This window comes from Venturia canescens, chromosome 1, assembly GCF_019457755.1.
Source record: "Venturia canescens isolate UGA chromosome 1, ASM1945775v1, whole genome shotgun sequence".
NCBI classification, from domain to species: Eukaryota; Metazoa; Arthropoda; class Insecta; order Hymenoptera; family Ichneumonidae; genus Venturia; species Venturia canescens.
In genome coordinates, this window is record NC_057421.1 from 37,609,150 (window position 1) to 37,628,777 (window position 19,628).

Consider the following 19,628-nt stretch of genomic DNA (forward strand, 5'->3'; position numbering starts at 1 on the left):
CAAAATCTTTTCTCTGATTGATCAAACATCGATTAACATTTTTTTTTTACAATTTTAATATAATTACGATTTTATTGATTCGAAATTCCCGCTAATATTGCTTTTTTATGCTTTTCTGTAAATCGATCGGGCATTTCCATCCGCTTTTCGGCCGGGATTATGCCGCGCATATATAAATTTATTCAGCGTATGAGTGATCAAATTTCCTGATGACTAATCGGGATATTTGTGCGCGCGACTCCAACGATTGCTACCGACGCACCATGGGGACTGCAAAAGCGGCTGATGCCACTAGTTAGTTCAAGTAACCGCCGTAGTGGTGAATGGATATAACACCGAGAATCTCGAGATGATTCTCTATATACTACGATACTATATCAATGACCAGTCAACAGTCTCAAACACATGAACCACATGAACAATCGCTGGCCAAGAGCATTTTCATCGTACACTCGTACTCCAATTTCAATGCATTGACTTTCATACTGTTTTGCATTTGCTTTATATTTTTAAGTTGATTCGTGTTTAGAACTACACTTTGAGGAAGGTTGAACTTTTTGATAACTGTATAACGAGTTTTCCAAAAGGAAAAAAATGGAAATCTCCGATTTTGAATGTTTCCTACGAAAAGCTTACCACTAGGTGGCGGTATAGTGTTCAGTCTGGGGAAAAATAATTTACGTCAACTATCAGTATTTGGTTAGACATGAATAACATCTTCTGTCAGTTGCAACAGAGAAAATACATTATAACGTTCGTTATTTGACAACGAGGTCGATAAACAAAATAAATAAAAGCAGTTGTCGCATTGCAATTAAGAAGTTTGAAATGCCGTCGCAGTCGGAGGATGATCCGTACGCGCACGTTGCGAAAGGAGCATTGAAGTTAAAGAACGACGAGACCATCAGCAAAAAGTAAACAAACAATAAATTCTTTCTTCTTTTATTGAATTAATATTAACTAAATAGAAATTCATGCTTTGTTACGTTTTTAGGAAAAAACATAAGGGGAAAAAGAAAAAATTGGGTGAAGTCTCTAAAATTGTTGAAGAAGAAAAGCCTGAAACTGTTGAAGTTCGAAGGACGAAAGCTGAACTAGCTTTCCAAAAAATGCAAGAAAAAATGGTAAGCACATTTTGACTCATTATGTAGCGGTTTTTTCTCTTTACCAGGTAACTCAAAAATATAGTAGATGTAGAAGCATTCTAAGGGAATAGTCCCTTAGGAAACTGTTATGTGTAGCTGCTTCCGTATCAGAATCTATTACACTGGAGTTTGGTTTTTGGTACACTTCTATGTTCTGGGCTATATGAAAATGTTAAGAATTTCAAGTAACAGGAAAAATCTTGGATTCTTGCAATACTCGACAAAATTTTACAATTACTTCCATGTGCTAATTGAATTGATAAATATCAATAAGAAATATTGAATACACTGTGAATAAAGTCATCTGGGAAAATCTCAAGCTCTCAGAATACCTTGTCCGAGAGAAATTTATTCCCAAACTAAGTTCCTTACATGTTGCTGTGATTTTTTCATCCATATACATGAAATTCGCTTGTATTTGCAGTTTCCAAGAAACTTTTAGAATTGTTTAGAACAATATCTAAAATGGTTTGTGGCTTTGTGGAATCTATTAAATATACTTATGAAGTTTGGAATAAATAAATTTATTTTGAAGGAGGTTGAACTTTGGTGAAATAACGACATAAAAAAAATGTTCTTAAAATTTAACTCCAACTCATGTTATCTTGACTTAAATTCAATTTTTTTTTCATGTTAATTTATTTTACAAATCGTTTTGAATTTGGACTTTGCTTTTGATCAGACGGGTCCAAATTTTAATTTCAATTATCATTTTACTTTTTACAAAAATTAGAAATATTTTTTTTACAGCAAACAGAAAGAATAAAGCAGAAAGCCTCAATGACTCACAAGCAAAGAGTGGAAGAGTTCAATCGTCATTTGGATAGTCTTACCGAACACTTTGACATACCGAAGGTCAGCTGGACGAAATAGAAGAGAAGGATTTTCCTTAAAATAAATCTATGCAAAAAATTTATAATAGTTCAATATATAAGTTTATTCTTTTGTGTACAATTCACTTTTAATGCGTTGTATCCTTTTAAGTCAATATAATTTTGTGTCGTTGGTGTGAGGTATTAACAAGAATTAATTATTCAACGACATACAACCGATGTGTATAAAAATAAGCAAAAGAAAAATCTATCAATAAAAAGATGTGCGTTTTTTAGTTCTGTGATTTTTATACAATGATTATGTATATCTTACAGCTTATTAAGCCAGGCGCACAATGAACATGGAAAAAAATGACTTATGTAAATATCAAAACCTAGTAAAAAAAATCTCAAATAGTAAAGCGTTTGAGAGGTTGTAGAAATTTGTACGATTACATAAAGGCACTTAGAAATTACTTGATTGGACGGAATTTGATTACGAGAACAACCGTACGTGTAGATACGAAGATCTTTTTACAAAAACTAATATTCGTTTTGAACACTGTGGTATTTGCGGCCCCTTATTTTTCCATTGATAAAACTAGAGTTCAACGGTGTTGTTAAACTACCTCTACGTCGACAACATTGTGTCGTTTTTAAATGACGTCATTTTTTTGGAAAAATTTTACAATTAAACGATAAATATCAGGCCGTTTTAGTGTGATATTTTTTAGTGTGTTCATCAACTAGTTTTGTAAGATTTTCAGAACGGTTTGAAAAATGTCTTACCACTTGTGATGATCGACGATCTGGATCGATATAGGATCGAGGTTACATAAGAAAATTCAAAAGTATACGTAGTTTCGATTCATTTTTCGTAGTGAAAATATAATGGAAAAAATGGAAAAATTAAAATTCTTCTCGAAAGTTTGAGAGAAGCGTGAAATAATTTTTTCAACGAATTCTATTAGAATTTCGGGAAACGACATGATCAAAAATGACTTTCTTGTTTTTTTTTTGTAACCGTGCTAGTGATAATATATCGCAATATATCATGTTATATTGCATATAATATGAACTATTTGTCGATGTTTATATGTCGAGAGCCGCATAAAAATCAATTTCTAAGATTCAGTAAAAGGAGGATTGAAACGGCGAGAGTGGACAATAAAATGGACGGTGTCAATCCACTCACTCCGTCTCTGAAATGGAATACTTTGATCATACTTGAAGTTGGTGCCCATGGATCTGCACCATCGTCGAAGTACAAGGGACATTGATCGCGTTCACGCTCGTATTCCTGTTAAATTATTTTCATATGGTACATTTCTTCTGTAATTTAGTAGTGCAAGTAAGGGAGATAATAGACCGATATTAACGAGCTTCTAATGATTTTTTAAATGGTTTCATTTTTTGACGTAGGAAAAAATTTGAGGACTTTTTATTTGTAGATATTTATTACTGAATTGAAAAGCAAAAAGCTCTTCAGACATAGGATAAATTTCAAAGTTCTTATGTGTTTCTATGCCACCATATCAGAAGTTGATTACAATGAAAGAATAGAGATTTCTCGGAACTTACCCTCAGATCTAGGGAGACTGCAGCACCCTGACTCGAGTTGTCACTTCCTACATCTTGATTAATCGCGCAAAAGGGACCAAGGGCTTGAGACATTAAAACTCTGTTCAAATCTGCCCGCTGATAAACCCAACAACGATATCTACTGAACGGGTCGAGTTCGTCATATGTAATTAGATACGATTTGAGATTCTCCTTCCAAAAACCAATGCATTTCATTCGATAATCGGGTTCACCTGAGAGACAAAATGGAACCAGTTAATTAGTAAAAATGTGAATGAAATATGAAACTGAAACAATAATTTGTAGGAAATCACATTGTAAAATCAATAAGATAATATTTCATATGAAAATTAGCTAGTTAATTTATTTGTGGCCTATAAATGTGACTGTGCATAAAGGTATTTGTGTACAGGTACGACTTTGGAAGCATGGGACATTATTATCTTTTGCACTTGGATTTTGACCAGTCTAAGGTTAAAAAAATAATCTATTCGCAATGACAATTAAATGTAATTTCTACACTTATATTAGATTTAAGGACCTGACAATAATTTCATCTTAATTTTTAGGCAAAAATTTACGTCATAATAGTGTTGGAGTATAAACACAATTTGACGACTTACTGTAAATGTCTTTAGGATGTCCCAAATGATCGACAGTGAGACAATAAGTCTCATCGATAGCGATCTCCTTTTGTTCAGCATCACATACCGAAAAATCTGATGCTCTGAATGTACAGTTCGTGTTATGACGCGGAGATAATGTAATACCACCGAGAATTCTTGTTTCGAATTTTATTTCGCCTTTCTGCGTGAAGTTATATTTTCCAGCAACAGGACATCGCACGGGCACAGGATTTTTGGCTACAATTAATATTTGTTAATATTCTGTCACGCGTGAAATCGAAAAACCATTTTCGTGGTGAAACTTACCCACGAATAAATCGTATCTCCAATCGATCTTGTTCTGGAACTGAACCCAAGAGCACACCGTCGAAAAATCATCCTTTATAACAGCCAATCCACGCCTGTATCTGATTATGTTGTGATGCCGTGGTACGAAATCAAAGCATATGTAATCCTTTTGACTGGAAAACAAATAAATTTTTTAATATTACTTGTGTTAGTTTTGAGGAACTGACCAATGAAAATGTCCGAAAGTTTTTATGTTGAACATTATCGTTATTGAAAATAAAATATTTAAAATTAAACGAGAAATATTTTTTTTGGTTGATCTGAACCGTGAGAAACTGATAGCCAAAGTGAGGCTTCAATCATTTCAAAATATCGCTTTGTGGACCGTTTTTCCTTAGATTTTTAATCCACTTGTTCATTTTCAACATACCACCCATCGACTGGCAATCGAGCCATCATAATTCGGGTATCTCGTTGTTCACGACAAACGTAAATATTCTGCCTGTATCGTCCTTCGTCAGGATACCAAGTTTCGATCATGTGTGTCTCATTGATAAACAAATCGGCATCGATATTGGCAGTGTTGATCCATTCGCCAGACATATTCAGTGGCAATCTACAACCAGGCACGACAACCTCGGATTTTACGGGAGTAATGTGCAATCGCTCGGGACTTTTCTCCACCGTCCTCAGAGTGTTACATTCGGCTGTTATTGATGCACCGATGTAAAGATCGTCGTCACGATTTTTCAGGAAACAACGATACTTTTCATCTTTTCGAGATTCTTTTGTATTCGCCACAGCAAAAAAGTGATTTTTGCCCACAAACCAGTCGCCCAGGCAACTGTATTCTACCACTGGAAAATAAAAATTCGTCTTTACATCCAAGGGATCCAAAAGCAAGTTAATCTGATGCATTCACACTGCATAAGCATCTATTTGCATTTATTGACTCTGGGATTCAGTCAAAACATCCCATTAACAAACAAATGGAATATGTAAAAATTACAGGTGGATATGAAAGGTATAAGAAAACAATATAAAAAATAGAAGATTAGCTGGAAAATACGACAAAAATGTAAAGTTATAGCAGAATTTCACTACTCACATCCGTCAAAAGTTCCTTTCATGTTGCTACATTTTCTGTAAGTTATATTGAATTTTTGATTGGTGATGAGAAACTGTGTACCCGGAGTTTGACAAGAGGTTATTCTTGCTTCAGGATGATTGCATTCTCCTCTGAATCGGAATCGATTCTAATGTGAAAAAATAAAACAATTTCATTCAGTTAGAATTGATTATCAAGGATGAATATACAATTTTGGTGGAGGCTCGAAATTATATCTCACCTGGTATGCAAATTGCCATACACCCTCGAGAGATGATCTGCAATTAACTGGAACATGATTTTCTGCAAATAACGTTATCAACTGCTGATCTTCATCTAATCCTCGGCACACGTTTTCTACTGTTGGATGATCTCCTATCTTTAAGTTGACACACGCAGCTGTTGAAGAAAACAACATAAACAAATTAATCTGATATTCAATCAACGTGGACAAATTAATGGGTCCATGCTGTTTTATTGCGAATATGTTAATGCTCTTTGAGTTTTAAAAAATGTATGATGAACTGCTTAAAACTTTCCAAAACTACTATTAAGATCACTAACATCTTTTCAAAAATTTTTTACAATTTTTCAAGAGTATTATAAAAAATGAAAGAACATTTTATTAGTATGGTTCTGAATAATATTTTCTAACAGTTATAGGTCAGGATTAATTTTTATTTTGTAGTTTTCCCAAAGAATTCATTATTATAATGCAAAAACAAAATTGTCGACTATGGGTGGAATGGAGTAACTTATCAATATTAAACTTACTTTCAACTTTCTCCAAAATGTTAACAGTCCGAACAATAAGTTTAACACAATAGTAGCACTGATCATTTTGGAACACAAAAGTATAGTGCAATCGTCGTTTTTCAGCCATGGCGATGCAATATCCTCGGTTACTCATGCTCTCAGCATTTATTTCATATAGTGTATTTTTTCCATTTTCCCAAGAAAACCAGGTATTTCTCATTACCAAAGGAATTTCACAACCGTTTTGTGCTTCTTCCGTAAATACTGGAACTGTTAAATAAGTATTTTATTAAGTAAAAATCTAATACTCATTTCTCTCTTATCCGAAGAAGTACTGTAGAATCATAATATTATTACTCATTAAAAAAATCTCATGTTTCAGAAGCGTTGAACGACGTTTCGAATTTGATAAACGCATGGCGAGACATAACGAAATAAAAAATACTTATCACGCTTACCAGAATACAAGGCTACGAATAATAACAGCGTGACAGGATTAAACGTGTCCATTTTCATTATATTATGTAATTTGTGAGTAGAAGATCTGCATCGGAGTTGAAAATCTTGTTTTTAATGAAAAATTAAAAAACGGTAGCTCCTAATTGTTGGGAGCTACGTTGCGTGAGTCAAACTAATGTGCCCAACCCAAAATGCACAACTTCTTGGCGACTAGTCCGCCCCCTACACGATATGCTTACAGCTATTTATCCATACATACAGATATATACACAGTAGCTGAATAATTGTTATTATATTCATCGAGTTGTTTTGTAGGGAACCGAAGGAGACATCTCTTAAATTTGAAAATTCCGCTGCGTGACCACTCGTGGCTTAAATTCGTTCATGTAAAAAAAGAATCGCTATTATGAATGACTGTTTAAAAGAACCAGCTCTTTTTGTTGGTGACATTAATGATGAGATTGATTTAAGTTTGCCACCAACATCTGGCGAAGATTATATCAAACGTGTTGTGTAAGTTGCAATGCTGAATAATTTTATTGTACATAACCAATTCTATACGTAGATTTTTCATGACTTTTTCATAATTTCATACTCTTTTACTTTGTAGAATAGAAGCCAAGAGATGCGAAAGCGTAGTGGTGGCCGAAATTGACGAGTCAAGACTCAAGAAACCAACTGTTAATGTCAAGACTGTAGGTATAACGACATAACTTCCCGACCTATTCGGACACGTTTGTAAATATTGACACGTGTTATTGTTTTTATTTCATTGTTTATAATTGATAAATGAAATTATCATTCACATGATGGGAAAAATTTTTTGAATTGCAGGTTATTTCTTGATTTTTAATTCACTCGAGTTGAGGATTTTATCAATTGATTCCAATATTTTTCTTTTAATTTCAAAAGTCATGAATTGGGACACTACTTGACATTCATAAATACACGAGTTCAATCAAATTAAATGGATTTTTCTCACATAAATGTCAATATTTCCATGATCGCAATAGCATTGACTGTCTAGTTTGGCAATTCCTCACATCAAGCAGCTCTGGTTCAAACTAGTATTCAGATAATTGATTACTTGGCTATACAACAGATCATGTATTGACTTCTAAGTATCGGTACAGATTTTCATAACACACCAGAACCTTCCTGCAAGTTTGACAGACTCTGGAAAACCTATAAAAGTCATAGGAACAAATGTAGACTCAATAAAAAAACGAACGAATGTCTATTTTCATATGAATGGATAATAATATTTATGTTAATCCAAGTTAAATGTTTTATATTCAGTTGGCAGGATGTATTGAAGCACCGCATCAGCTAAAGCCAACCTTAGAATGGCAGCAGTGTCAAATAGCAGACTTTTCCGACGTGAGACTTGAGATTGCCGGATTAAGAAGTCGAATTCACAATTCAAATTCAGGCTGGAAGCTTCCTGCGGTGACGCTTGTACTCATAAATTTTCAAATATGTATAAATCAACTCATGAGACAGGGTTCATAGACAAATGACAATTTGAATAACTTTGATTTAGCCAGAGATTGATGACCAGTCTGGCTGGATAAAATTCTGTACAACTCTGTCACCGATGGATGGAAACTTGATTAATCCTCCCACTCTCAGCACAATATTTTCCATGAGCCATCCAATGGTCGAACAAGTTTTGGAATACCTCGTTGAAAATATAGAAACAGAAGATCAAATTCGACCTCATGTTGGGCAGTGGATTTATGCTTTGCTCACAGTTCTGGAATTGCCCTTAAATCCGGATGCATGCTCTTGCTTAAGGAGCTTGGCACGGGCTTGTTCCGCTATTAGAGTTGATATGGTAGGTTCAAAAATGAGCATTCCAGAGCTAGGCTACCAGAGTAAAAAAGACAAGATATTTTCTACAAAATGTCTTTGGCAGAATATTCTCACCAAGAATATCACCCTGCGCTATGTCTGTAATTGATATAATTATAAAAAAAGGATTCAAAAGCTTCAGGTATATATTCTAGAATATCACAATCAAAGATGGATAACTTTTTCGAAATTCATTTTCAATTTATTCAAGGGTGTCAATAAAAAAATGAATATTCCTATAACAGAGATGATTTTTCACATACTTTAAACATTCGAATTTGTATTATTATTATTATTGTACTTTTATCAACAAGAAGATGGAGTTTTCTCATTTTTTTCTTAAACAGCTACTACGAAAATCAGCTTCAGAGTTTTTTTAAGTTGCTTTTGATATGAGCAGATTTGTTTTCAATATTAACGTAAGAAACAGTCAATAAAATTAGATTCGCATCCTGTAAATACTTTGTTGAAAAAATTTCGTTTCGTGATAATTTTATGATTCAACGAAAAATAATTCAGCTGGAATATTACAGTGATAATGAAGTAGATTCATTTGCGGTTTCAGGATTCGAGTGACGAGCACCGATTGAACACGCTCAATCTCTTCATCTGCTTAGTTGCTCGATATTTCCGTCAACTCGACCTCGTCGATTCATGACATAATTCACCAAATAATAACATTGTACAAAACGAGACTCGATTTACGTTTTTAGAATACAATTTTCATACAATGCAATTGTTCGATAGACTCTTACATGTTGTATCATTTTCTACATTGAAGCGTTGTTAATTATGCCCGTCGTTTCTTTTTTGTATCCTCAGGAGATAAATATAAAAATTTGCACTACCAAAATTGAGAATAATTGTAATTTTAAGTTTTTCAAAAATAATTTGTAAATGAGGGTAATTCTTTTTGACTTTGTGTTACAAATTTTTGATGAAATGAGTAAAATCGTGATAATTATTGTATGGAAGTGTGGAATTAAGAAGTAAAAAATATCTTACGAACATTTCAACGACACCAACTTCAATATCTTGTGAAAGAGCTACTTTTCTTGTTAATTAGAAATTTCTTTGAGTTTTCGTGGGTGGAAATATGCTGCAGGATAATAAACAATAGCAAGTAAAGAGAAAAATTAAATAATAAGCCAATGATAGCAGATAATTATCTAAGTGCTTGTTTCTTGATCTTGTATGAGCGCAGTCGCTAATCTTTCCAAGTCATCGTAAGTCAAGCTGTCAACTTTTTTTCTCAATTCCTTTATCAGTTCGTTGAGTATCGCATCCGTTTCTGTGGGTGTGTAATATTGTTTTAGGATTCTCGTCATCTCTTCCTTGAGAATGGCAATACCAGATTTGGGGGTAGGTGTTTTTGCTTCGCTTGAACTTTGAATTGAGTTGCACAGATCTTTTTTTACCACCAGGTATAGTCTGCAGCCATCTTTGATTCCAGGATAGAAACTCAATGGATTTTCATCTGAAATTGTATCAAATTTTTTCCACTTCAATGAGTCACTAACTATTTAGCTTTTGATTAGTGCAATTCGTATTGAAATTTTTATTTTGTGTTTGAGTTGGGTATTATATATAACCTAGTTTTGGAATATGGTTCTTCAATTTTTCCAAGTTTTTTGTCATCACTCAAAAAGAAAATGATAATGGAGAATTAAAAATTATTGTACATTTTTCTAACCTATGCAGATCAATAACTTATTTCAATTTGCTAATTTACAAATTTTTTTCCAACATGATCAAAGTTAACTCTGTATATATTGGAGAACAATTTAATTCATATTAAAATGGTTCTGGAATAATTGCTGATATAGATTCATAATTGAAGAGTTTCTTAAAATATCTAGAAGTAACAACCTGAAAGAGCTTTGCCCAAGAAGATCAATTTTTGTTGCGATACTTCAACTCCGAGAAGTTCTTTAACTCGATTTTTGAGAATGCAAACAGTGTCTGTTGGAGATATCTATAAGAAACAACATTATTCCATCAATTATTTAAGAAATATAATGCAATAAAATGGTAATTGAGAGAAATGATGTTACAAACCTCAACAGTGCACTCTTCACCCTGCAATATTTTCACAACTAATTTCATTTTACAAAATATTTAATAACTTCGACTAAAAATATAACCTGCTATGTATGTAATGGATCAAATTTTTCGATTGTACGAGTCAGTAGGTGCATGTAAAGATTGGTACATTTTACGCGACGAGGCTATGTTCACTAGAATTGTCTGAGATTACGACTGTAGTATATGTTTAATCATTGGAGGAAAATAAACATAAAAACAATGTAACGATTTATGAAACACTCGCGTTGTCGTCGAAATGTAGTCACAAACATTCACCTAGCAAACAATTTTTCTTCCACTTAAACAAAACAACAATATGTTCGACGTAATAATTTCGGTTAGTTGTTTCTGCAGTTATCTGTCATCTGTCGGCTCTCGCTGTAAGCTTTATTTCGTATAACTATGGGTACATTCTACTTGGACGCGTGATACTCAATATGTACCTTCTTGATCAGCGTACGTAATAAGCCGGGATATGAGTGTACACATCTGAGGCTAGATGGCGATGCCGTAGCCTTCTCTTTTTGTATTCAATAAAAAAAAAAAAAAAGATTCGACGACAGAGATTCTCTTGATTTTGTTGGTAATTGAATTCAAGAGTTGGTTTCGTGTTAAACGACACATTACAGTTCGACCAGAAACATTTCTACCAAAATTTAATTCTACCAGAAACATCTATACCAAAATTCATCTACACCCAACAAATCAAGTTTCGTATTTCTACCATGGACCAAATACTATCCCTTAACAACTGCACCATGAATTTAATTTTGATTGCACAGCTACCACATATCAACTCCTCCAGAGAACATTTTTATTCGTAAATGTATAAACTGTAACGGCTGTACCATGAAAATAAATAATTTAAAAAATGTCCACCAGAAAATATTTCTACTCCAAAAATGTTCTATCATATTACGTCACACCTCACTTTTCTGGTGAAGTAGTTTTCCAGGTTAAAAATAAAAAAATATTAATTAAAATTTGATAAAAATACCTTAATATATAAATATTAGAGTGCCACAAATAATGTATAATTTTAATGGATGATCATAATTTATTCAACGGTTCGGTACATACAATTTTGTGTATTGATAATTATAGCAATTAATCGGTGAATATTTACGAATGGATTTTGGATAATTCGTTCGGTTTGTTTTCGTTCTTCACGTGTTTACGTTTCGCGCGTTGGTCGTCGTGTTTGGACTATTCGCTACGTAGCGTAGTAGCAGAGCGGAGTGGGGATAGAGGCGTTCGGTCAGCCAACGGGAGAGAGGGGTGACGGGCGGACACCGGACGGAGCCGGCGGAGTCTTCACTCCTCACCCGGCGCGGTGGGCGTAGGGTGAGGACTGGCGTGGAACGTAAGCGCGCTGTTATCGTTACGCATTTTATATTCCAGTGCATTGAGAAAACGGGGCACAAAATACGACACGTGAAATCCTACTTTATCCTGAATGACTAAAATAATCTTTTTTTACGATTTAATTTTTTTCAATCAATCGATAAACAAATAAAATAGAAACCAATAAAAATTGGTAGCGGTCATAATTTTATCAATTATTGTAACTTTAACAGTTATTTCATAATTTTAACAGTAAATTCAATCTCGCTGAAGCAACTGATCGGTCATCTAAATTACAAAATAAAAGAACTTAAGATCGTGCGAATCGATAAAAGACACGAAAACACAACGTAACGAATATTAAAGTTCAAATTTAATAAAAAATAATGATTCGCTCCTTGTCAATATAAATTTTTTTTCTTTAATTTCTGAAATTCCTTTTTTTGACGCAACTATAGATAAGCCGATAGGGAAGTCCTCGCACTCGATTTATTATTACAAAATTTGCACATGATTGAGTATTTATAAAATTTTGGTAATTCGTGAAAAATAGTATCGAGCCAAGGGCCAGTAACAAAAAGAGTTTAGTGACGCCTGTAACAAACTAGCTTCGAGAGTCTTGTGTATGCTCGTACGCGCGCGTGTCCGCAAGCGAGCTAAGATACAAGCATACCCCGAGCAACGCAACGCAAAGCAAAGCACCTAACGCACGGTTCTAAAGCCATGGAGTTGTCGGCAAGCGAAGACGGACAGTCAGTAAATCTACTCCATAGTGGATAGTTTGACACAGTTCCGAGCTCGATACAGTTTCTGTATCACTTTAAAGTCGCGGCGCAGGCAAGATTCCATGCAGATAAGTCGGAGTTGCAAACGCTGCACGCTAAGCAATGCACGCAACGCGTATAACCGCAGCTATGTACAGAATTAAGAATAGTTTTTACTAGTCAAATGCTAACTAATAGGACGCGAGCAACCGACCACGCGTGCACGAACGCGGGCACACTCGATTCTCTATGAAACGGTGGTACAGATTTTGTCACTACAATTGTTTCTGTTACTCGACGTATTGGCTTATCCATTTGCGCAAAAACGGTTTTCTGGGGAAAAAACCTAGGGAAGAGTAGGCAAAGAAGAAAATGGGGATATTTTTTTTCGTTTATGTTAATTTTCGTATTCAATCGGTCGTACAATCAAATAACGAATTTTTTCTCTCGCGTCGGTATAAAGTTAAATTTTTGGTGAATAAAAACCCAAGTTCGTTCTCGAAAAAAAGACCAGCGGAAATATAACTTTGTGATAATGAATCGCAATTACGAATTTCTGCGATACGGTGAAGTGATAACAAAAGTTAAAGGTGAAATGATAAATTCCAAACACGGGAGGACGAAAAAACATTGGAAGAAAAGTGTGTTGAAAATATGTGGAAAGTTCTTTATGATCAGAATTATGGAGCAGGATAAGAGAATTGTAGAGGCAGAGGGAGAGCGAACGGAAAAAAGGTAGGAAGAAGATCGAGGCCCGTTCCTGTAACCGTGAGTAACTAGATCAACGATTTTTTTTTTAAATATGAGTGCGCGAAATATGAAAAATGATTTTCATGTTACAAATGTAGACATTCTGCCGATTGAATGATCAAAACACGTGAACGTCAGGGTGACGTTTGGATATTTCATGGAAGTATTTTTTTCAAATAATGAACCGTAAGATATAATATTTTCATGTTAATTATTTTCATGATACAGTCGTTGCGATTTATAGATTTACGAATAGAATGTTCTGCAGAGTTGATATGTGGTAGTTGTGCAATCAAATTTCGGTTGAAAGGTTTCTGGTAAAGATGTAAATTTGTCTTTACTCGACTGTCAACAAAGTTGAGAATCCTTGTCGTCGTATCTTTTTTCTTTAACGAAGAAAACGACCGTAGCCACATCTGTGTTAATTAACATATGTGGAACTAGATTTGGATGTTAGGTTAAATTTTTGGGTACATTCTACTTGGACGCTGACAGCGTTAATAGCGTTAATAACGCTAATAACGCTAATGGCCGTTTTCTCCGACGCGGTTCAAACTCAGTTCAATTTTTTTCATATAGTTTCGGGATAGGATGAACCGAGTTTAAACTCAGATTAACGTTGGAGAAAACGGCCATAAAACGTGTTCGATTTGAAGTGAACGCGGTGACGCTGGTTGCGTTCACGTCATGTTCGACTTGGTGCGATTACAAAATGGCGGAACCAACAAGTGATCTTATTCTTTTTTAATTACTCGACGAAATAACACTGCGGATTCATCGAAAAGTGAAGACAGCGAAACAAAGTAGTACGATAACAGAGATAACAAACGATTCTCTCTGTGGATGCGTTCAACCACTTGAAATTTCGGGAGCGTTGAGAACACAATTCTAAACGCACCCATCTAAACGCTTGTAGCATTTACAACGCCAAGTCGAACGAAAATAGCGCTATTAACGCTGTCAGCGTCCAAGTAGAATGTACCCTATGAATTACCGACGTGTGCTTTAATGTATCCATTTTTAAATTAATTTCTGCGATTACAGTTTTATCATTTTTCACATCAATCTCAAGTTTTTATTATATCATGAACATAAATTTAAAAAGATGAATATTTTTATTACGATATTTTTGAAACATAAACATGTTTACGTAGCAGCAGCATTTACCAACATGCTAGTTCATGTACCCATATTAGAATTATTGCTTTGGTGCCATCATCCGTAAAATTAGATTTTTCAAATAGAGGTAATTTCTCGGTTTTTTAAATTACTGGATAAGCCGAAGTAAGGTCAACTCATGAACTCATACGTGTCAAATGTCGATATATGTAAATAACTATATAGCAAGAAAACTACGCATGTGCGAAGATTTTTGGCCCCGCCATTTTCATTCGATCGGGAGAGTAGAGCTGCCGCGGTTGCTGCACGAATACACGAACATAAACAATTTTGTTATGAGACAAGAACACTGGGAAAATATGGAGGCGGCAAAACCTCTCAGAAACTCAGGGGTTGCGCGCTCCGTTCTTAAGTACACGTGGGGTGGGGAAGGGCGTGTTGCAGGGGGTTAGACCGCGCCGAGGGTCCTGTAGTAAAGGAAAAACAGACAGAGAAAGAGAGGGAGGGAGGGAAATAAAGAATCGCTCTCCGAACCTAAAGGGCGGCAGATGTCCTATAGCCTGCGAATGACGCATGGGACCCCTCGCGGTTTCGTCTGCTCTACATCGAAAAATAGTTCAGTATCGTATGTGTATGATGAGCAATCAAAAACGTCAGTTTGTTGGATTAAAACCTACCGCTGATGTACCACACCAAAAAAACAAAGTACAAAAAACAAGTAATTTCAATTGAAATATTTGTATATCGTCATCATTGTGATTTAATAGAAATTCCTTCAGAAGGATATATATTTTTTTGCATCATCGCATCAGTCGTATTTCTCAAAAGATTAAGTGATTCCGATTCTTGCTTGATAATCGCCGTGGTGAAACGCCGCGGTACCTTGATTTAAACAACCGCGTGTTTTCGAGATATTTTGAAGTCTGCACAAATACGCGTCGTATTTTGTAACATCGACGGGTCAGTAACACGTGGATGCTTTTTTTTTTTTTTTAATTATTTACTGTTAATTTTTCGTTCATTTTGCTGTTCTACATAAAGATAAAAATATAACATGAACGCTATAAGGTGTTTGTTGCATCGCGCCGTACTGATGAAATTTAGCGTGTACTAGGAGTTTTTATCTCGTTGAGAGTGGTGGACAGAGGAAAAAAAAAATCGATCGCAGACGTCGGGAGGGTTGAAAAAGGTTTCAGTGTGCCGTTTTTATTTTGGTGTCATACCGCAGAGGGGTATGTGTGAGATCGCGAAGAGTGAACGAAGAACTTATCGCGACCAGGACCCGCCGCGAATAAAGGAGACAGTGAGATCTCGTCGTTCGAGCGAGTGCGACGATGCCTCGGGCTACGACGGTACACCCGATGCCGATCCGGATTTCTTCGGGAAAAAGCAGCAGCAACATTCGCGCAGAAAGGAACCGGCGTCGACCAGCAACGAGGCAACGTTGCATCGAGATTCTGACGGCAGTCCCGGCCGGAATAACACAAGTGCCGGACCAACACGCCTCGTCGCTCATCGAACTACCAACGTTGACAATCATCGAAAGGATTATTCACGAGAATCCTTCGCTATCAACCAAGTGCCTTATTCCTCGTTTAACGCGCCACAACATTTCGGAAAAATAACTACACCAGAGCAGGTACCGTAATTCTCGCGTTATGTTTTTGTTTTCGTAAGTTGTTTCGTATACCATATTAACCCGCGTGGAGTGTCGCTTCAGTCTCCGAAACACCTGCTACTTTTATACATACGCGCATTTTATTTGCACATGTTTTTTTTCGCTTGCCTCTACCCGCATATTTTTTTCTCTCATTTCGCGCGTGTTAGTATATATATACATTCAGCATCACTCGCTGGACCCTCGGCGGACTTTAACTTCGCGTACAGTCACGATTGAAAGTTTTTCGTACATAACCCCAAAATTTCTCCACTTCGCCCGAGTGTGCCTGCACATGCAGCTTTTTTCTGTTTACTTGCTCGTTTCGCTCGTGCGTGTTACACACACTGTGTTTTAGTACTCACAGAATTCGGTCGCATCTGTTGCCAATACGCACTACTTTTACAATAACGAAATAAAACATAGTGAATTGTTTGAATAATTACACAAGTTTTTGTTCTAATTTTTTATTGTTTAACGATGGTTTGAAACTTTTGAAGAAATTTAAATGTTGTAGGAATTGCGATTTGCTGTAAATTTTATTGCCTTTTTCGGCTATTCATACGTTTATATATATATATGTGCAGATTTTTTTTCATAAATTATGCACGATCTACGGAAGGAACGCAGTGGAACTTTTGCAAAAAAACTCCCACGCGTCATTTTTTTATGCTTTCAGAAGTGAAACGAGTTGGTAACGTAATCCAAAGTCATAAATTGCATATTTTAATGGATATTGGAACGTTCGTAAATACTTTTCTAGAATTTATTTTCAAGACGTCGACTTTAAATATGATTTTGTACACAGGATTGATTTCAACTCGTTATCCAATGTGTTTTTAAAAATATACAAGCGTATAATGAATGAATAAAAAAAAATCAGAAGTTGTCACACTTTTCGATGACGTTTCGCATCATCTTAGCAAGTGAAATGAAATTTTTTGTATTAGACCGAGAGTCTAAATCGTGCTTAAAAAAAAAGTGCAACTCGCTGACGCTGTTATATACGAGGCATGCATTTTAGCGTTGGCTCTCTAGCTCATTCACGACGAAGAGTTTATCTCGGCTTCCCTGGCTCGTTGACGTGCCGTTCTCGTTGGTACAGTCAATACAATAATTAACAATAATTTGTTAGCGGATCATGAGAACTCGGTGATTTGTGATGGTCCAACGATTTGATGAATATTTTTAAATTGACAAATAATCGAATAGTGAAACAATGAAAAAACACACACAACTGAAGATTTGAGTAAAATCAAAAATAAAACTATGGAATAAGGTTTTAAAAAAAATACACACAAAATAACAAAGTAAATGAAACGTTAAAAAGTCTATTTTTTTCCGAATTTCCGGGAAAATTTTGAGTGAAATGAACAAAGGATGAGATTGGCGCGACAATAATCCTTAAATTCCTGAAATTCCAAAGCACCAGTCATTCCAACTGCCTTCCCCTAAATTCCTTTATTTTGCTCGACCTCCTGCGGCACGTCTGCATTCGACTGCCGGAAATTTGAGAGCGGTCGGCTGAATTCACGAGATATTTGTGAGTTTTTAAGGTAGATGGGTGGGTGACGGCAACGTGATCATTGCACCAACTGTATTTTTCGAATATTTCAAAAGACGAAACTTACTTTTAAATAATTATTTTATTATTTTAGAAATATCATCGGTAGAGAACTAACATTTTTATGCGATTTAATTATTAAAAAAAAAACGTTTGAAGAGTTCATTTTGACGAGCGTGGTGCAACCGCTCGCGCTCCCGTTGATGTCACGTTGCCAGTTTTGTTTACAAATTTTATAGGTTATGAAGTGAGTTTACTGTCCAGAGTAGTATTACAATGGAGGAAAATGAAAAAATTAACGATAAAAAAGTTTACCCGGATAAAAATGGTCGTTTTGTAAAACCTGCCAAAAAAAAATGTGCCGAAGCAAACGAACGAGAAAATATGACCAAAAGGTCGAACGGACGTCACCATGTGAGCTTATATTGAATGCAACGTTGCCAAACGTTACCAATCCATTTGTCGTGTAATCTGAATGATTTCTCATCAGCTATTTTTTAATATTTCAACCGATTTTCAACGGTAAGGTTCAAAAACTAAAATACGTATGTATTATTGAATATCCACGAAATACAACGATCGGTTTTTTTTTGGAACTCTTAGATATAACTAATGAAAAAATTCAATAACTTTTCATGTGTGTACGCTTTTAGGAAATTCATCCCTCTATGTATTGATGAAAATTGTAAGTTTTTGGTCGATCGCGGATCGACCCATTTTTCCAAAGAATCAATGTTTCTGCATCAGTTGTTTTTCTTCAATTTTCAAATATTTTATAATCGAAAGTAGGTTTCCGTCGGAATATAGAGCCGTGGATTTAGATCGAAGAAAAATAACGTTAAACACACACACACGATACAAAGCGCTGCTAATCGTTGTGATCTTGATAGGTATTCATCGATGAGAATTACCAAGCACGGGAAGCTATCCGCGAACCTGTTGCTGAACCTACAGGCCTCTAGCGCTCGTATACCGTTTGATGTTTGTTAGCGTAAAAAAGTGAAACTGCAACACGTGCACCAGCACGAAACGAGCATCAACGCACTCCCTCCATTATCACATACCGTTTGACCAACGAGTTGAATAATGCCAGTGATTTTAACAACAGCAGGCTTTCAAATTAATAAAAACAAACTTTGCGAACGGTTCGTATTTTTCGATTTTATGGAACAAAGTAACTAAAGTTTTTCCACCTCCAAGTGCGAGTGGTATTCATTGAATTCATTATGAAAAATTGTTGCTTTGCTCTTTCCTCAGCTTCTTCGGATGTTGCAATTGAAAGAAAAGTTCTCGTCCACGCTCGAGGGTGGAGAAAATGTTTTTAACCAAAATAACAAATTTTTTGTTCTCCTCTCGTTGACTTGTCAATAAATGTCATATATTTTCACTTTCGAAATTGAGTTTCAAGCGGATCTACACCCGGCATATTTTTAGTGTGATGCCTCGAACACTCTCGCTCTCTATCATCGCGGAGCTCGAGCACGTCTTAGTGCGAACATATCGTTTGCGCATCAAGCACTCCCACTTCCTCCTCCACCTTCTCCTTTTCCATTTCTCCAGCCTCAGCATCTGTTCTCCCATTTTACTTACCACCCGCTCGTCTTCGATAAACGCGCACACATACGTGCGAACGTGCCCACTTCTGCACATACTATTCAATTTTCAGTGCGTTCAAATAATGTCCGCGTGCGAATCTCGTTTCTTTTTACAAGAAAT

The 19,628-nt window shown here is 35.5% G+C and overlaps 5 protein-coding genes across 6 annotated transcripts in view; 3 read left to right on the forward strand and 2 right to left on the reverse strand.

Annotated features, from left to right (window-relative positions):
• Positions 1-395: 395 nt before the first annotated feature.
• Positions 396-2,253, forward strand: LOC122406168 (protein FAM32A-like). Its single transcript, XM_043411453.1, has 3 exons — positions 396-914; positions 995-1,124; positions 1,896-2,253. Exons 1-3 carry the CDS (start codon positions 829-831, stop codon positions 2,016-2,018), a joined length of 339 nt encoding a protein of 112 aa, XP_043267388.1. The 5' UTR covers positions 396-828; the 3' UTR covers positions 2,019-2,253.
• On the reverse strand, positions 2,058-6,975 carry udt (protein undicht). The gene is made up of 9 exons (XM_043411403.1): positions 6,775-6,975; positions 6,335-6,586; positions 5,802-5,959; positions 5,561-5,708; positions 4,883-5,309; positions 4,471-4,625; positions 4,162-4,401; positions 3,539-3,771; positions 2,058-3,257 (listed from the first exon to the last, which is right to left on the reverse strand). The coding sequence occupies exons 1-9, from the start codon at positions 6,830-6,832 to the stop codon at positions 3,075-3,077; spliced, it is 1,854 nt and encodes a 617-aa protein (XP_043267338.1). The 5' UTR covers positions 6,833-6,975; the 3' UTR covers positions 2,058-3,074.
• An 82-nt stretch (positions 6,976-7,057) lies between these two features.
• Positions 7,058-9,379, forward strand: Gem2 (Gemin 2). Its single transcript, XM_043411415.1, has 5 exons — positions 7,058-7,288; positions 7,386-7,470; positions 8,075-8,233; positions 8,319-8,612; positions 9,195-9,379. Exons 1-5 carry the CDS (start codon positions 7,182-7,184, stop codon positions 9,285-9,287), a joined length of 738 nt encoding a protein of 245 aa, XP_043267350.1. The 5' UTR covers positions 7,058-7,181; the 3' UTR covers positions 9,288-9,379.
• On the reverse strand, positions 8,806-11,077 carry LOC122406162 (ubiquitin-like protein 4A). The gene is made up of 3 exons (XM_043411441.1): positions 10,688-11,077; positions 10,499-10,604; positions 8,806-10,106 (listed from the first exon to the last, which is right to left on the reverse strand). Exons 1-3 carry the CDS (start codon positions 10,733-10,735, stop codon positions 9,799-9,801), a joined length of 462 nt encoding a protein of 153 aa, XP_043267376.1. The 5' UTR covers positions 10,736-11,077; the 3' UTR covers positions 8,806-9,798.
• Positions 11,078-15,910: 4,833 nt separating this feature from the next.
• LOC122406302 (uncharacterized) overlaps positions 15,911-19,628 on the forward strand; it is a 36,409-nt gene continuing 32,691 nt past the window's right edge. For both annotated transcript variants that reach the window (XM_043411698.1, XM_043411704.1), the window contains exon 1: positions 15,911-16,330. In XM_043411698.1, coding sequence (XP_043267633.1) covers positions 15,926-16,330 — 405 coding nt within the window. In that variant the 5' untranslated portion in view covers positions 15,911-15,925. The remainder of the gene's footprint in view (positions 16,331-19,628) is intronic.

What these genes read in the sequence shown, in the direction of transcription:
- LOC122406168 (XM_043411453.1), top strand. Translation starts at nt 829, where the DNA reads ATGCCGTCGCAGTCGGAGGATGATCCGTACGCGCACGTTGCGAAAGGA. An exon ending in GACGAGACCATCAGCAAAAA is followed by an intron (nt 915 to 994) that starts GTAAACAAACAA and finishes TTACGTTTTTAG; the next exon opens with GAAAAAACATAAGGGGAAAA. An exon ending in AAAAAATGCAAGAAAAAATG is followed by an intron (nt 1,125 to 1,895) that starts GTAAGCACATTT and finishes TTTTTTTTACAG; the next exon opens with CAAACAGAAAGAATAAAGCA.
- udt (XM_043411403.1), bottom strand. Translation starts at nt 6,832, where the DNA reads ATGAAAATGGACACGTTTAATCCTGTCACGCTGTTATTATTCGTAGCC. An exon ending in CGATTGCCAGTCGATGGGTG is followed by an intron (nt 4,626 to 4,882) that starts GTATGTTGAAAA and finishes TTTGTTTTCCAG; the next exon opens with TCAAAAGGATTACATATGCT. An exon ending in GAGATACGATTTATTCGTGG is followed by an intron (nt 4,402 to 4,470) that starts GTAAGTTTCACC and finishes TATTAATTGTAG; the next exon opens with CCAAAAATCCTGTGCCCGTG.
- Gem2 (XM_043411415.1), top strand. Translation starts at nt 7,182, where the DNA reads ATGAATGACTGTTTAAAAGAACCAGCTCTTTTTGTTGGTGACATTAAT. An exon ending in AGCTTCCTGCGGTGACGCTT is followed by an intron (nt 8,234 to 8,318) that starts GTACTCATAAAT and finishes ACTTTGATTTAG; the next exon opens with CCAGAGATTGATGACCAGTC. An exon ending in CCGCTATTAGAGTTGATATG is followed by an intron (nt 8,613 to 9,194) that starts GTAGGTTCAAAA and finishes TTGCGGTTTCAG; the next exon opens with GATTCGAGTGACGAGCACCG.
- LOC122406162 (XM_043411441.1), bottom strand. Translation starts at nt 10,735, where the DNA reads ATGAAATTAGTTGTGAAAATATTGCAGGGTGAAGAGTGCACTGTTGAG. An exon ending in GTGAAGAGTGCACTGTTGAG is followed by an intron (nt 10,605 to 10,687) that starts GTTTGTAACATC and finishes TGTTTCTTATAG; the next exon opens with ATATCTCCAACAGACACTGT. An exon ending in CTTGGGCAAAGCTCTTTCAG is followed by an intron (nt 10,107 to 10,498) that starts GTTGTTACTTCT and finishes ATACAATTTCAG; the next exon opens with ATGAAAATCCATTGAGTTTC.